The sequence below is a fragment of the Cyprinodon tularosa genome, unplaced genomic scaffold (assembly GCF_016077235.1).
Source record: "Cyprinodon tularosa strain WSP-4 unplaced genomic scaffold, ASM1607723v1 ctg767, whole genome shotgun sequence".
NCBI lineage: Eukaryota > Metazoa > Chordata > Actinopteri > Cyprinodontiformes > Cyprinodontidae > Cyprinodon > Cyprinodon tularosa.
This window is the reverse complement of record NW_024039526.1, coordinates 64,828-81,525: the sequence shown is the minus strand read 5'-3', so window position 1 is coordinate 81,525 and position 16,698 is coordinate 64,828. Positions and strand designations below refer to the sequence as shown.

The 16,698-nt window shown below is 36.5% G+C and overlaps 1 protein-coding gene across 9 annotated transcripts in view; it reads right to left on the bottom strand.

Annotated features, from left to right (window-relative positions):
• anks1ab (ankyrin repeat and sterile alpha motif domain containing 1Ab) overlaps window positions 1-16,698 on the bottom strand; it is a 74,036-nt gene that overhangs the window by 11,621 nt on the left and 45,717 nt on the right. For all 9 annotated transcript variants that reach the window (XR_005279429.1, XR_005279430.1, XM_038270550.1 and 6 more), the window contains 8 exons: window positions 11,932-12,030; window positions 10,998-11,144; window positions 8,004-8,111; window positions 4,404-4,574; window positions 2,966-3,103; window positions 2,770-2,841; window positions 1,708-1,791; window positions 1,484-1,621 (listed from right to left, as the gene is read on the bottom strand). Coding sequence is in view for 7 of the 9 variants with exons in the window: in XM_038270550.1 (XP_038126478.1) it covers window positions 1,484-1,621; window positions 1,708-1,791; window positions 2,770-2,841; window positions 2,966-3,103; window positions 4,404-4,574; window positions 8,004-8,111; window positions 10,998-11,144; window positions 11,932-12,030 (957 nt within the window). In the remaining 2 variants the exon portion in view is untranslated. The remainder of the gene's footprint in view (window positions 1-1,483; window positions 1,622-1,707; window positions 1,792-2,769; window positions 2,842-2,965; window positions 3,104-4,403; window positions 4,575-8,003; window positions 8,112-10,997; window positions 11,145-11,931; window positions 12,031-16,698) is intronic.

The window sequence follows — 16,698 nt, the reverse complement described above, 5'->3', positions numbered from 1 at the left end:
TTACAAGGAAGCATAAATTAATGCATAATTATTCAGCTGATTAGAAATGATCAACGGTTGTAGACATTTTCTAAAATAAAATGATCTGAAAAGTGTGGCATGCCTGAATCAAAGTTTAGGACAGGATTTTTTTTTAACGAAAAATGTACAGACAGAATATACTCCAATATGGATGTATGCCAGGATTGAAAACATTATTGCATAGCTATTATAATTTTTTTGTTACTATTATTAGAGTCTGGATGTAATTGCTTGTGTTAGGTTTATTCAATGATGATTATAAAGTTAATGTGTGTACATATGAAACATTGGAGAAATGAGATGCTTCACTCTGTTTAATGCAAACTGTCATGGAACGGTGGTAGAAAATTGCTGATGTTTGTGCAAGGCTAATCACAGTTATCAGAAGACCACTCTGTTCTGTGATTCAGTCAGAGGAGCATTTTGTCCTATGACCTGATCAATTGCCTTGTCAGAAGAACACTCTAATTTGTAACCCACCCAATGCGTTATGATCTGCTAATAAAAAGCCTCTGCAGAGGAAGTCAGTCAGAGAGTAGTGAGCTGAATGTAACTCTCTCCTTCTGCAGAAGTTGTTAAAAATCCCTCTTCTGTGTAGACTCAGTTCCTCTTTTACGAACCTACTTTTTTAACCTAACAGCTTGCTATACGCTTTCATTAGGAGAGAGGAACAAGAAGTGAATATAAATGCCAATGTTATGCGTTAGGTTTTTATTATTAAAGAATTCAGAAAAATATATTTTTTTAAGATCTCTACTTTATGTTGGTCTGTTAAATAAAATTCCAACAAAATATTTTAGGATTTGTTTATGGCGTAGCAACATGTTGAAACATTCAAGGGATTTTTAAATGTCTGGAGGACATTTTATGTAGGTTGCTTAAAAGTTTGAATGTTGACTAAAACTTTGTCTATGTATAAAGGCAAGAACGTATAGGCCTACATTATTTGGCCTTTTTTTTTCAAACGTGGTTTTCTTTTATCAATCTTAATGCCAACACATGCAAAATTCCCAAAATACAGAAGCCTTTAACCTGAATAACCTGCTTATCTCACTAATGTATCGAATAAGATTTTGTACAAAATCTAGAAGTTAAAAGCTTTAAGAGATTTCCTTACTGATTAAAAAAATTATGAAAAGTGATTTCAAAGCCTGCTTACAGTGGTTACTAATATATACCATTCAAAATCTAAATTCATACAACAAGTAAGAGAATGCAAAAATAAAAGTTTGCACTCCAATCAAGCCAGTTGATGAGCAGACAGAGGAAGAAAAATAGAAATAATAAATATAAATAAAATGAATGAGAAGCTTGTTAGGTTTAAATGCAGGCAGCTGCTGACAAACAAACTAAATTCCCTTTTTATCTACTAATTAATTAAATTATTTATTTTTTGTAGAAATCCTGTCTTGAGAATATCCTCCCAGGTTTACATGTTTTTCTTAAAGTGCAGAATACTTACGACTTCAACAGTACTGAAAACATGACAGAAGTGGTGTCCACTCTTTGAATCCTTGGTGATGTAAGCAAACGTACAGAGGTCATCCGGGTCCTGGGCGGCACACGAGATGTTTCTGATTTCATGCTCTGCAACTATAGTCTGACAGGAAATGTAAAAAGAAATCAGTCTCTATCTAGTGATAGCAGGGTTAGTGTTGACTGTTTAATAAGCACAGAGGATGGTACCTTTGAGGCAGCATCAATGAACTTCACACCTCTGTAGGTGATGGACAGTATGACAACTGGGCCCTTTTTGGAATCCTTCGATTTCTAGAATAAATGAGATTGAAATCATGGTTCTGTTTCGAAAAATAAACCCAACAGTTACTAAAATAAGAGCAGTGGGACTTTCCAAAGCACATCTTTTTTATTGATACCCTTTCATTTTGGGATTGTTGTTCTTTTACTGGGATTTATCAATTACTTATTTTGTTAAGTACAAAAGTAGTTTACTTGCTGTTATTATGACCATGAATGTTGACTTTACCAATTTTTTCTCAAAGATACGTATATATAACCATCCATATTTCTAAATCAGTCAAAAAGTTGCATCCCAACCACAAAGGTGTTGCCAACATGTCAAGCTTTGTGAGAGTAAAACCATACTGAGGGGCAAGAGAACCGAGCGTAATGCTTGTGCATTGCACAAAATAGTTGTAAAACTGTAGGCTACTGTATTACTATTCAGTTTGACTTCAATTGCAAACAACTAGATGGTTAAAACGTGAACTCTGTTAGGTGCCCCATTAGAACATCCATCACTAGCCAACACCAGAGATGGTGCCTTTAGGGATAAGTTGATGTTTCAGGCATGGTTTTTCAAAGCTCTGAATACAACCCAAATGATTTAAGGTGTTATAAATAACACCTTATGTATGTGATGCATATGCTGCCAAATTCAGGGCCAATAATTAACTAACATTAATCCAGAAATTTGTTAATTCAACAGAAGCATGTGGTCCAACCGTCTAAAGGCTACTGGGGGTGTATGCTTTGAGCCTGTGCAAATGATTTTAACTTTGTGAGAATTCATTAAAATCTAGTATAAAGTTCAAAACTGTGCACCCTGTCCTATTGTTAAAAGAAATTCAAGCTGTCCATTGCATTATATGTCAACTAAAAATGTATAATATCTAAACATTTAATAATATCCCCATTATTAGAGTGTCTAAACCTTGGAACATAATCATGCATTTGGCTCATAATGAAAAAGTGATCAAAAAAGAAAAAAAAATCTCTCAAACTTACCCTTATTTTTGCACAGGCATCTTGTGTGGATTCAATCCCTCGTAAATCCCTGATTATCAATGATCCTAAATACTGAGGAAAAAAAACATTTCAAATGCATTATCATCAATGTTAATGAAAGATCAAAGAAAAGAAAGAGACCAATACAGATGAACTCATTTCACCTGGTGCACTGAAGACAGAAAAGGATACTTACTGTTGCCTCGTACCTGCAGGAGTCCAGGATGAGCTTCTCAGGCTGGTGATGCCAGGCAGACACGGTGGCGTACGTGGCAGACTGGCTCTGGGGCCGGAAGTTTAAACGAGACTCTTTTTGGCGTTCACTGTGTCGCTCCTGCAGAAATGCAGAGTCACAGCCCTGTTTCATATCTCTGCATCCTACCTTAAACAGCTAAGAAAGGGATTTTACCTAAACTTTGGGTAAAAGATTCAAAGAAAAATACTTTTTGACTTCAGATACTAATATGTGTCTGTTAAGCTGCAGAGTCAAAAGACCTCTAACTGCTGCATATTAAAGTAAAAGCCTCTGAAGTCTGTCTGGTCAGCACTTTATAGTAAGGCTCTTTTATATATATATATATTCCAGCAAGCTCATAAATATTCATGCATTTTCAGCCTTTAGGTCAGTGCAGGATGTGCTGAGCTCTTTCATAAATCACATGTACTTATTATAATACTACACGCTCTATCAAAAATCTATGGATTGAAGATGTCATTCTCACTTAGCTGTGCAACATATTCCTTATTTTGTTTTGGGGATGTTTCTGTGTCTTTTTCTTTCTTGGCCTCAGTGAGGCAGAGACCAGGATTGCAACTTGACTGTTTGTGTCGCAGCTTGACCTTTAGCAAATGCTCAAATTTGATCACAAGGATATTTTTAGCTCAATCCCTTGTAAAATTATCCAAGACGCTCAGGGAGGATGATCTGAGCTTTGTGAGATGAAACACAGCTGTAGGGCAGGGTTATAATTTGAGAGGCATATTTTAATTTTCAGCAAAGTTGTTTTTATGAAAAATGAATGATTATATGCAAATGCAAGAACAGAATTCTTGCATAAATGCAAAATGAATGGGTCATTCCTATTTTTAGCATTTTTTTTTGCAGAGATTTTGACCAAAATCTAGCAAACATTTGAGCTTCAACTTTTTTTTTTTTTTTTATCCCTGCTTTCGGGGGTATTTCTGTGTTCTCACCTGAAGAAACTGGAATAAATCCATCCAAATATTTCAACCTTCAGGGACCATTGACTGAGCTTAGCCTGCTGATCTTGAACATATATCATTAATATCTGCAAGGAGTTGCAGACTTTATAGCCACAGAACACCGCAGTGTTATTTAATATTTTTATTTTTTGTCCTACCAGATAAAAAAGGTTTTAATAGAAAATGCATTTGATAATTGTGACTAAATGGACGAAGAGGCATTTCTTTTTTAGAGCAAGACTGGATGGAATTAAAATCTGCCCACTAATTATAAGGCTGTATTAAACTGCGGATGAACATAACAGTTCTGCCTCTGGGAGGAAACCAAATGTGCTGAATCCTCCTCAATTTTTAAACTATTGATTCTCTTATAATAAGCTGTGGTGGGTGGATTCTTTAACCGAAATAAGTGAAAAAAGTGAAGAACTTACAACAGAACGCGGCCTCTCATTATAGGAACGCAGGGAAATGCTACAGTCTTGGTCAAGTGCTCTTCGCCTTCTGTCCGATTCGGTCAGGGGGAGGAGCATGTCCATGGAGCGACTTGTGTAGGGGTCCAGCTGACTGAGAGGTGAGGTGGTCTGGGATAGGAGGTCATGAAACTGTAAGAGAAACACAAAACATATTAACAGTTTGACAGCACTGGCCTCTCTTCAACTCTACTTCTGCCAATAGACAATTTTTTGTTAATTTTAGCTCAATTTAAACTTCCTGAGAATCAGACCTCACTGTTTTACTATTCTGAAGCCAATGCTGTCATCTGTAATTAAAGAATATTTTCCTGAAATCAAAAAGGGTATGCTCTGATTAGGAAAACCATTCACCATATGATGCTGCTTAAATCTATAGTTATTTAAGATATATCAACACAAATTTCGGATATCTACTGTACCAATCCAAAAAACAGGACGATTTTTTTGCTCTAGAATGGAAGAATAATTTCAACTTTTTTTCAGGTTTTTTTTTTCAATTGCCATTACACTGTCACTAGTACAGAACATCGAAATGAAGTCTCTGCATTGAACCAATCCCTTTGGGGAGCAGTGGGCTGCCATTGTGCGGTGCCCAGCGAGCAGTGTGGGATTAAGGGTGTTGCTTCAAGGAGCCATTGTGTTAGTCTGTGGGAGTGGGGCTTGAACTCAGAACCTCTAGGATCCAAGCTCAATGCCCTAAGCACTGGGTCCCACTCCAAAGTTGCAGTCTTGATGTGTGTGGGAGCCATAAATGAAATTAAGGTAATGTTTTAAAATATAAATATGCAGTGGTGGTTCTGGGCCAAATTTAGCAGTGGAGCCAGTACTATTTGCACTGGGGCATTAAACAAAAGAATATGGCAAAAAAAAGGGCCAAAAGCTCGTTGGCTGATAATCAAGTAAACAAAAGAGCAATTGTAACACTGGAAAACTCTGATCTAGCAGATGAAAAATGGGATATTATCTTAATATGACTGAAGCCGAAAATTCAAAAACTTATTTTTGTAACATTGATTAAATAAAACTGCAAAAAAAAATAATAATAAAGCAACAAAAGGTATTTTAATCATCATCAGAAATGAAACGACCAAACCTCAGCCAATCAGTGGCTCCTAGTTTGTCCGTTACAGCAATAGTGACCTTTCAATTCTTAATGGTCTTAAGCTAACAGTGACTTTGGAAATGACCACTAAAAAGTAGATTCCCACTTTGTGAACAACTGTAGTTCTAATTATATAATAAATGACAGCACGTGTATCTCAGTAGTTAACAGTTTCATTAAAAAGTTTATACTATTATTTTTAGTAACACAATTCAAAAATTTTAGTTTGTTTATCTTTACATGCATGGTGATATATTTGCAGTATTTAGTTCAGCAAAATATCAGGATTAGAATAAAAAAAGAAAAAAAAAACCTTATAAGAAAAAGAAATCAGATATTGAAAAATACATAAATAAATAAATAAAAAATAATAAAAAAAAAAGGAATAATGTATACATATCATGTTCAGGCTATGCAGCACCTTACACAGATATTAGGGAGATCACAGAACTGACCCCCCCCCCCCAAAAGGAGGGAAAGCTATAAAAGGGCAGGGCTAAAAAGGTAGCCGTTTTCTGTATCCAGGCATATAAATGGAATAATGAGGGGAAGGTAAAAATATAGTAGATTAAAGATGCCAATGCAAGATGAAAAATATGGAAAATCAAAGCCTTAAGAGGCTTTTGGAGCAAAGAGCGATCAGGAGCTAAGGGGTAGGTGGACTGTAGGCGACAGTTACATATCCCTGACGTCAACAAAAACTGTCATCCATTGTGATAAGCTGCTTCATTTTGACCTGAAAAAAAAGTCTAACCTGGACCAATAAAAGAAAAGGCTTGATTCCTTTTAAAATCCCCGATAGGACAAAGGTTAATAAGGTTCTTCATTTTGAAGCAAGTCCAGATTAAATTTCCTTCTAGAATTGAAATAATAAAAAAAAAAAAATTTTTTGGATGAAATTCCGATTTGAGATGCACACAAATGAAACTGAAGACAATGTTCCTCATGTTTCTTTATTCTTGAACAACCATTTCAATGCTCTGCAAAGCAACGTCTTTTTAACAAGCTTTTCTCTCTCTGATCAACGTTTGTTTTTCTATATAACCTGGCTCATACTGTTACTGTCTTATCCCTCCAGTCTTTTATCTTGGACTTTAATGACTCAGTTGGTAGTTGTCACGGAAACAGCAAAAATAGTGTCACCATAACCAAGTGTCGCATGGAGAGCTATTAATGGAGAATATGATTCTTTCATGTTGAGGACCCCATATTTAGACCAGTTTGCCATGAGTAATACTAAAGTTGGCTAATTTAAAATCCTTTAAGTCAGTGGTAAAATAGTTTCTTAAACAGAGATAAATCGGTATATGCTAAAATAAAGCTGTTTGAGTAATCATCAAACTTGAACCTAACTGAAAGTCTATGGGGAAAAACTGAAGGCAGAGTGTAACGACGAGGACCATGAAACTATGGATGGATCGTGATTAATCTATTATTGAAATTCCTGTCAACTAATTTAATCGTAAACTGAAGTATAGAGACTAAAACATGCCTTTTATTATTATTAAAGTATGCCTGATTCTGATTCTCAAAAAAAAAAAAGTAAAACGCTTCGCATTTAAGAAAAAAACTTTTTTTTGTCTATCAATATGCTCTTTCTAGAACTCCATAAGTGGAAAAGTTTGTTTCACCTGGCTTGATTTCATAAAAAGTCTTTAAAGAGCCTTTGGTGATCCGATTATTTATTGATTAATTGACAGCTGGATTATTGAAAAAATAATTGACAGAGTAAATTATTTGCAAAATAATCGTTAGTTGCAGCTGCAACTAATCAATCCATGCAAAACATTTATCTAAATAGTTCACACTGTACAAAAAAAACAATGTGCATGAATTTATCTGGGCTAATTTTTTTCTTGTTTTTGGTGGGTGTCTGATAATTGTATGTACATTAAGCTCCTTCAGAAATATCCATCCATTTTTTGACAAGCTTTATCCCAAGCGGGCTTGCGAGGGGTGCTGGTACCTATCTCCAGCTGTCTACGGGCAGCAGGCAGGGTGCACCCTGGACAGGTCACAAGTCTATCACAGGGCAACACAGAGACAAACAGGACAAAACAACCATTCACACACACACACACTCACACCTAAGGAGAATTTAGAGAAACCAGTTAACCTAACAGTCATATTTTTGGACTGTAGGAGGAAACCGGAGTACCTGGAGAAAACCCAAGCATGCTCAGGGAGAACATGCAAGCTCTATGCAGAAAGACCCCAGGCTGGGAATCGAACCTGAAACCATCTTGCTGCAAGGCAGCATTGCTACCCAATGCCCCACTGAGCAGCCCCCTTTAGAAATATATTTAATAATAAAAATTTTACATTGTCATTACATTTCCTTCTAATCATGTGTTTGCACTGGAAGCAAATAGTAACTTTCCACAAAGTCAACACCAATATGATGACAAAGAGTGTACATAAAGTGTCTAGCATGTAAACCTCATAATAAATCTTACCATGATTGGGGAAAGCCGACGGGATTTAGAGGGAGCTTCTTCGTAGGGCCTCTCTGCTAGAGATGCAATGATCCTCTTCCTGTGGCCTAAGGGCCCAACTTTTATAACCTGGAAGAAATACCAGTCTATAAATCTCCATTTCAGGGTCACCTGAATATCTCATGCAGAAAGATTTAGCCAGACAAAGCTAAGAGAGACACATCCAAAAATCACATTGGCAAACAGAATGGCAGGCGCCCTTCACTAGGAAGCAAACACAAGTGACTTTTGTCAATAATTTAACATCAATCTGTTTTGCCGTGAGCCTAAAATACAACACTGACTCTCTACAATTCACAAGCCATTTTTAGACGATGAGCTACAAAAAGAAAGAGGACCCTACAGGCTCAGAGGAGTTGTTCATCTGTCTGTCTGTCTGTCTGTCTGTCTGTCTGTCTGTCTGTCTGTCTGTCTGTCTGTCTGTCTGTCTGTCTGTCTGTCTGTCTGTCTGTCTGTCTGTCTGTCTGTCCCATCTAATGTCAGAAAGTCTTGCAGGATGATGCAAATGTTCATGTAGTCAAATCCCATCACCTTAATACAACGTATTTACATAATTGGCTATTAACATTCATGCTCATTCTCGAAGGGTGGACGTTGAGTGATTAATGTAACATTTGCAATTATGTTTCTGGTACAAAATCTTCCAGAACAAGCTCATATAATTCTTTGTCTCATGGGTTGAATTAACAAAAAGCACAGGAAGCCAAAGCTCTGTGTATCATATTTCTGGTTATGTTTTTATCATGACCATCATCATTCACAAAAAAGTTCACCAACATCTGTGAATGCTTAGAATCTTGGACTTATTTTGGAAATGCAGCCCATAGATCATCAAGAGGCCCAGTGCTATTTGCTGTAAAATGCTGAAGAGGATGTAGGAAATGTAATGGGCAAAGAGATTTCTGCCAAGATGCTCAGAGGCAGTTCTTTCTGCTCTGCTCGCTGAGAGTAATGTGCCTCACACTCAGACCCGCATCTTTCTTCATCGCAGTCTGCTGGACACCATCTCTCACTGCATTGGCAGCGAGCTCTGCTGCTGCTACTGCAGCTCTTTTGGCTCTTTCACCACCACTGCCTTTTCATTTACTGCAATCAGGCATAAGTACAATAGCGTCAAAGACACTCATCCTCAGTTTTTTCTGTTAACATCTAATCACCTAGTGTCATGGTTTGATTTAATTAAAGACTAGATAAAAAGGTTATCTGGTACTTACAGAATGGGTCTAAAAAATATATTTCTAACATCTTTTTCAGTTTACGACAGAGTATCAGGGCCAGGCTAGAGATTTGTTTTTCTATTACGAGAATAAAGTCGTTACATTACGAGAATAAAGTCGTAAAATTATGAGAATAAACTCGTAACAGTATGAGAATAAAGTAATAAAATTACGAGAAAAAAATCATAAAATTACGAGAATAAATTAATAAAATTATGAGAATAAAGTCGTAATATTAACAGAATAAAGTTATATTTTATGACAACTCCTACAAGAAGCACTGTCTTCCCTAAAATGAGGAATGTCGAGCATTATGTGAAGTTATACTCTGGATCTGGTTTGACAAATAAGGAAATCTTTTAGCAAAGCAGCATCATACTGGGCAGAATATGAAGGAGGTTGCTGTTTGGTGGTGCTTGTCAGCCTCATGGTGGTCAGAGCTCGAAGGTTTCTTTCTGAAACAGGTTGTTGTATGATGACTTCATTCTTGTAATATTACGACTTTATTCTCGTAATGTTAAGACTTTATTCTCAAATAAAACAATAATTAAAAAAATCTCTAGGCTGGCCCTAATACTCTGTTGTATTCAGTTCTTTTACTGAGCAAAGTGAATATATAAAAGATATAGAAATCTTAAAATAATGTTGAAAGGTTTGTAATGTTCTCCAGGTGTTTATTTTTATTCGTTTGGTTCCTTTTCTGTATTAAGTTTTGACATTTAAGGTCCTATCATGTTGCTCCATAGTTTGGGATTTAGTTTCTTAGTTTATTTTTTGTGTTTTATTCTTCATACTGTGATTTATTTCTTTCAGATCTATGTTTATCTTTTCCTCTTGATTGATACCTTTGTGTCTCAGCTTAGGTGCATTTTTGTTGATTAGTCTTTCTCTCTCAGCTTCCCTGCCTTCATTCTGCCTCAGCTTCATATTTCCACCCATCAGCTCTTCTGGACTTTTTCCACCCCAGCCTCACTTGGCAAACCTATTGGTTAACTTTGTCCTTTACTCAATTCTTCCTTTTATTGTGTATTCCGAAAGTTCTTTGGAACTTTTCTTTTTTCTTATCTCTCTTTTGCAAAAGCCTGTCTTATAGTCCTAACAAGACCTGTGGCAGAGGACAGCCTGGCCTGAGACCAACATGCTTCAATAACAGGTCTGAGTTATGCCGTGCTAGCATGATGTGTAAATGGTCATAAGAACCATGTTTGGCTGCAAGAACCAAGCTTGGCATGTTTAACTGATCCAGGCTTGGTCTGAAGTTTTCTCGGATCGGTTTCAAAGGGCTAGCGTACATTTTTTTTGTTTGTCTTTTTATTTTTGACAACTTTATAGACCTTAAGAAAACATGTAGCTGCTTTCAAACTTAATATTTGCACTAAAGCACAACCTGCTGAATCAACCATTCCAATGCCATATTGATTCGTCTTTTATAATCACCAAAGATAAAACCTAATAAGACTTTTCTTGTCATCACTCACCACTTTTCTCCTTAATCTACATTATCTGTTCTTTATCTACTAATTACCCAGTGATTTAAAAAAAAATGTCTGAGTTTTTGTTTTATGCAAATTTCACTGAATCCAATATAAAGTGCCTCTTAACCTCAAACAGAATCCATGGCATTTCTGGGCCTGTGAAAAACAGTTTTAATGATAAAGAACTTAAAAAAACAAAACATCACTTTAAATTAATAAACATTTAAAATCATTTAAAAGTGTAGTTTTTAAGCAATTCTTACATTGACAATCTCCAGCTCCCACAAGTTCTTTACACACTCCAGGGTGCGGTAGCCATTAGACAGAAAGTTGGGGAGATACTCATGCAGGCCAAGGCCATCCAACCAAGAGGCTAAAGATGTGCTGCCGTCACAACCTAGAGGTTTGACCTACAGACAGAAAGAGGTGTGTGAAAGCAAATGCTGTGGTATTAACTTAAAATCAGCTATTAAAGACAAAGTTTGAGGTCATCTTTGATTTGTACCAGACCAACGCAGTTCTCCGCCATGTTATTCTAACACAGGACGACAGGTAAAGGGAATTTCCTACAGTCATTAAGCTATTTAAAAAACAAGTGAAGTATCTTTTTATGTCTTTTTCAGATAAAAATTATAATCCTACCAATAATACACAACTAATTCTATGCATGAAGTGCTTAAATTCTAAGTGAAATGTCTTATAATTGGCATGTTAGCTTTTTTTATTTTTGCCTGTAGCTCAAGCATCTGGATCAACCTAGAGCCATGTTTGAATCTACCCTTACCGTCACTCATCCACTCATGAATGACTATGAAATTTACATTAGATTGTAAGTTTGAGATAGCAATTAACAAAAGTAGAATACCAAAATAAAAGCATTCAAAATATGATTTCAGCACAAAACCCTTCAGCAGATAAATTAATGCTTAGTTAAGCTTTGTTTAAATACAGCGACATGAATACATTCATGAATGGATGAGCATTTCAGGTTCATTTGCGCGCCAGTTTCTAGCCTGAAACTGATTAGTATGTTGTGTGCAGAAAATTATTATTTCCGCTTTAAGGACTAATGCTGAAGGGAAGAAGATCACATTTACATCCATTCGCAATCAAAACCTTTATTTCGCTTCATTTTCTCTAATTGACAACTGCTATTAAAGCACTTGAGTCTATTTCTCGTGTTGTGGTGTTAAGTACCTTGGGAAAGCTGCGTGCTGCATGGAGGATTTTCTTTCTGTGTCCTGGGTCAGTGATCCCCATGTCTCTTAAATCTTGGTCCTCCATCACGTTACTTCCCTGCATGTGCAAAAACACGAGAAAAACATGCAAATAAACTCATTCACACACAAGCGCAACCACACGGACAAAAGCATCCATGCAAACAGTCTCTCTTGGGCACACTTTGATTGCAGACTTTAAAAAAAATGTAGTACATCTCATTTTACACACATCTTAACATATACTGTTTTCTCAGAATATATTAGATCAATAAAACCTTCGGACTTGTTCACCACACTTCCAGAGAACCGCAAATTGTGGCTGTACATGTGCAAAGACGCAGAATATGCACATCTCTGACACGAACACTAACAACAGAGTGGGAGGACAATGAAGTCAAATAAATTGTGCATGCCAAGAGTAATCAATCTAATCTGGTGCGACTCAGAGAGAACAAAGCCTCCGAAGCAGCAGCAGCAACAGCATCTACGGGACGCCTTTGCTGCTATCTCAGTGGGGGGAACAAAATTACATCCATTATTTCACTCTTTCTTCCACAATTTCTGATTGATTAAGGCCATAATCTGCAATTATAATCTTATCTCATATCCTGAAAAAAAAAATCTAACTTTTTTTGCCTAATTATTGGAGATACCCAATCACAGGTCGAGGTATTCTCTTTTTTTTCTTGGCAGGAATGAAGTCACAGGATAAGCAGGAAATCAAGGAGCTACATTTTTTTTTCCTCACACAGTACTGCTGCCGATTGATTCTCTCTGGCAAAGACTGTTAAAATGGTCTGTAGTCTTTACCCAATTGGCTTTCATCGGATTGATTTTGGAGCACACAATGCAGCAGCATCCATAGGCCTGGATCAGGGCGAAGTCAGGAGATTACTCACTGATCGCTGTAATAAAAGGTCAAAATGAAGTTGAGTGGGACGTGAGGGAGGCCCAAAATAGATTCTTCACTTTTATTAACACAGTTTGAAGTTTGATGATGCCTCGGGGGACTCTGCAAACTTATTATTTCATGCTGCATTTGAAACATGTGACGGGAATGTATGGTTCAGTTCTTACATAGCTTATGAGCTATGGTGGCTTGATTTAATCTGATACGACTTGCAGATGTAGCCATGGAAGAAGTCCTTCATCTCACTAAATGCACTCAGTTAAAGCAGCATTGAATTAGAATTGCTCTATTGGTCTGCCCCACAGAGGAATTGTAAAAAAAAGAAGGAAATGCAACAGATTCCGTTACTATTTCAAGACTCAGTGGGCGTTAATGGTGAACCGATGAGGAAAAATAGGTTTTTGTGTTACAATATGTATGTTCAGTTCCACATTATACCAACAGGAACAGAAAGGGCTGCACAGACTGATGCAATATTAATGCAGTGGAAATGCAATGTAAATGCATGATGGGGAACTTTTAGATGCTCTACACAAGACAATATGCCTCACTGCCACATTTGTTTGGAAATTAAAGCAACAAAGCATGAGTTATAGTAGGAGAAAAAAGAAGGGAATTATGTTGAATGTTGGACTGGGAGGAAACGTGTAGGCATACAGGCAGAGAGAATGGAAGCCACAGCCGCCCCACTTCTGGTGGCATAAAAGGAGCACAAAATGATAATCGTCGTGTAAAAATTATGAGAATGGGCGCACAGCTGTTCATAATTTATGATCCCTCAAAAGCCACATCTCACAGCAATCATCACATGCAGAGAGTCTCACTGAACCATGCCAGTGCCGGCCTCTTTGCTCTAAGGGGGGAGCAAGGGAAACTTTGCAAAATACACAGAATAGTATCTTCTGCTATCCTGACAGTAGCTTGTAGGTACAACAAAGCAAACATGCCGAGATGCCTGTGGCTTCAGAATTGCACTAAAAGATTGTTGCTCAGATGTTTCTTTATTATTATTTTTTAGTAGCTTTCCTCCCCGATTCTTCTTGGATTTTTCAGACACTGCATAAATACCAAAGTCCAATGAAAGGTGAACTAATGATTTCTATGCATCCTGGTCGGTATTATGAATTAAATTAGTCTTTTAGATAAGTTCCAAAAGATTTATTTAATCTTTAATTAGGTGTAGATTTTAGCTTAATGTCAATATAAATCACAATGTAATTTTATTGTATAACAGTGCTATGACATTTCTGATCTTTGACTGAATGAATTATTTTTTTTAACAGATGGATGCTAAAATAATAAATAAAAAAAAGACAAGAAAACATATGAACATAATAAATATTTTCTATACACTTTACAGTCTGTGATTTTGTGTTATTGTTTTTTTTTTTTTCTGGAAACAGTTAAAAAATATTACATTTAAAGTTGTAGGGAAACGGCTGTTAACTAACCAGTTAGCAACTTAGTGCTAGTAGGTTCCCAATGGAAAAATTAAATTGGGACCAAGTAGCTCTAAATTGGCGTCGTGGATGAGTCTCCTACGTCATACATTTTTTATTTAGAGGAGGAAAGTAGGGACGAAGATGTGGAAGATGGCACCAGGGCGGCAGAAGCTTGGTTTGGTGTTGAAGACTTACAGCCGTACATGTTTGAGCCCTTGCCTCACAACGCTGCCAGTTCTGTTAGCTCTACGCCTGCCGAAGACACAGACGTCCATCCCTGTGAACACTGGGACGGAACTCAATGGGAAAGTTAATTATTTTTATTTCTTATTTCAAACATTGCGTATATTAGCTGCAACATATGAATCAAGATGCTATGACTGCAGAAATTTGATTGACAGATGACCGTTGATATACGATTGGCCGAATTTAGGTGTACAAGCTGGCGTATAACTAACTGGCCTGCATAAGATAATGAAAAATTTTTGTTTTTTTAAATAGAAATTTTCTAACTTTTGTGAAAATATCATCTGAGTACATTTATAAACATGATTAAGCCAGAATGATTTGACATTTTAATATGATTTCCATACGACTTTAAGGAGTTTGATAAACATGGCAAAATAATTGTTAATTTTTCTGAGGCTTCTATTTTATTTCTTTTGAGCTTGAAAAGAATTGTCGTTATGAGAAAAATTAAGTCCATCCTTACTTTAAATACTATGATTGAGGAGACACAGCTTTTTTTCATAGGTGTAATGACAGTAACCTCTATATTGCGGCTCCTCCTGGTGACTGAATGCCAACTGATGCACCTTTAAACAATACTTAAGATAATAAGGCAACCTTTACAGACAATCTTCTTCATAATAATCATGGTAGGACTCAAGGTTTGGTATAGAAATTCAAAGCAAAAATCTGACCTTAAAAAGAAGAGAGTAGCTGCTTTACCCTAAACTAAGGCTAAAGAATTGCATATTATAACATGATTGTTTTAGCAGTGTTTCAAAGGGTTTTTATTGAGTACTGCTAGTTTTAGTCCACCAGACATTTGGAAGCAGAGCTGCTCTGTTAGTAGTGGAAGGCAAGCATGGTACATATACAAAGCTTAATAAACTTACAATTCTTTACTGATTTGGGTTTATTGAAAACATAACTCAAAGATGATCTACATAACTACTAAAACATAACTTTTTTTTCAGCAAAATGGTTTAACTTCTGTGCTTCATACCAAGCCTGTACAAGAATATTGAAGGTTAAAAAAATCCTCCTTCCACAAGTCAGAGGTTGCACTTCAGGTAGGCCCACCTAACGAGTGAAGCCCACAACATAAAATAGGAGGACCCCACATGGTAGAGGCGTCATAACAAATTGATATTCTCTGGTGACAAAATAAATATTTGATCATACTTATGCCTATAGTTAACTTTGGAAGATGTATAAAAGCATGATTTCAGACTTTTCTCCCTGTTTCTACTGCATTTTGAACCATATTTAGTTTACACTCCACTGAAATTTTCAATATTAATTTTGGTTTCGATTTCTCCTACTCTGTTTACATTCTGATGACTGCTGCACTTTATAGTGGTAGTGTTCATTTAACTGTTGTAAGTGTTAGGCAAAGTAATTTTGTTTTGTATACATTCTGTGTATACAGAATGACAATAACGTTTGTCTAAGTCTAAGTGATCAAGAGTTTTTATCATTATCTGTTCCAAAATTCAAAAACATACCATTCAAAAAGGTGAAACTCTTTCTGAGTCCAAGAAATTTATATTTTTTTTTGGAGCAAAATGTACATAAAAAATTCCAGTTTTCAACATATTGACTATAGCTTTAAAAAGAGTATCTGGTGTGACACTGTGTGATGAGTTCTATACCTTTTCTATATAACTGTCATGGTCTTACTTTCTGTTTTACTTTGATCCGTGTGGGTTTTTTTTGGGGTTTATTTCCTACTTTGTTTCTAGATATCTTTTAGTTCTCAGGTTTTTCTATTGTTGTCCTCTGTTGCCCTCTTGTGTGTGCTCCTTTCCCTTGGCTCCCTCGTTGTCTCCACTCACACCTGCTCCTTATCAGCTCATTAGCCCTGCCTTTGTCTAAGTCAGCCATATATACACTCCCTCTGCTGTCACTCCTTGTTGGTTCCCTGTTGCTGATGGTTTTCCATTGATGTCTCCATGGTTCTGTTTTGTGTTACATTTTAAGTTGGATTTTTGATTCCTGCTGTTGTTAACTGTTTTCACCAATTAAACTGCAGAAATCACCTCAGCCTTTCTGCCTCTGTATTTGAGTCCTCTAAACCACAACCAAACCCTGACAGTAACTTTTAGTTATCAGGCTTCTCTCCTGTGGAACCAACTACCAGTTTAAGTCTACTATAAGGGGTAGG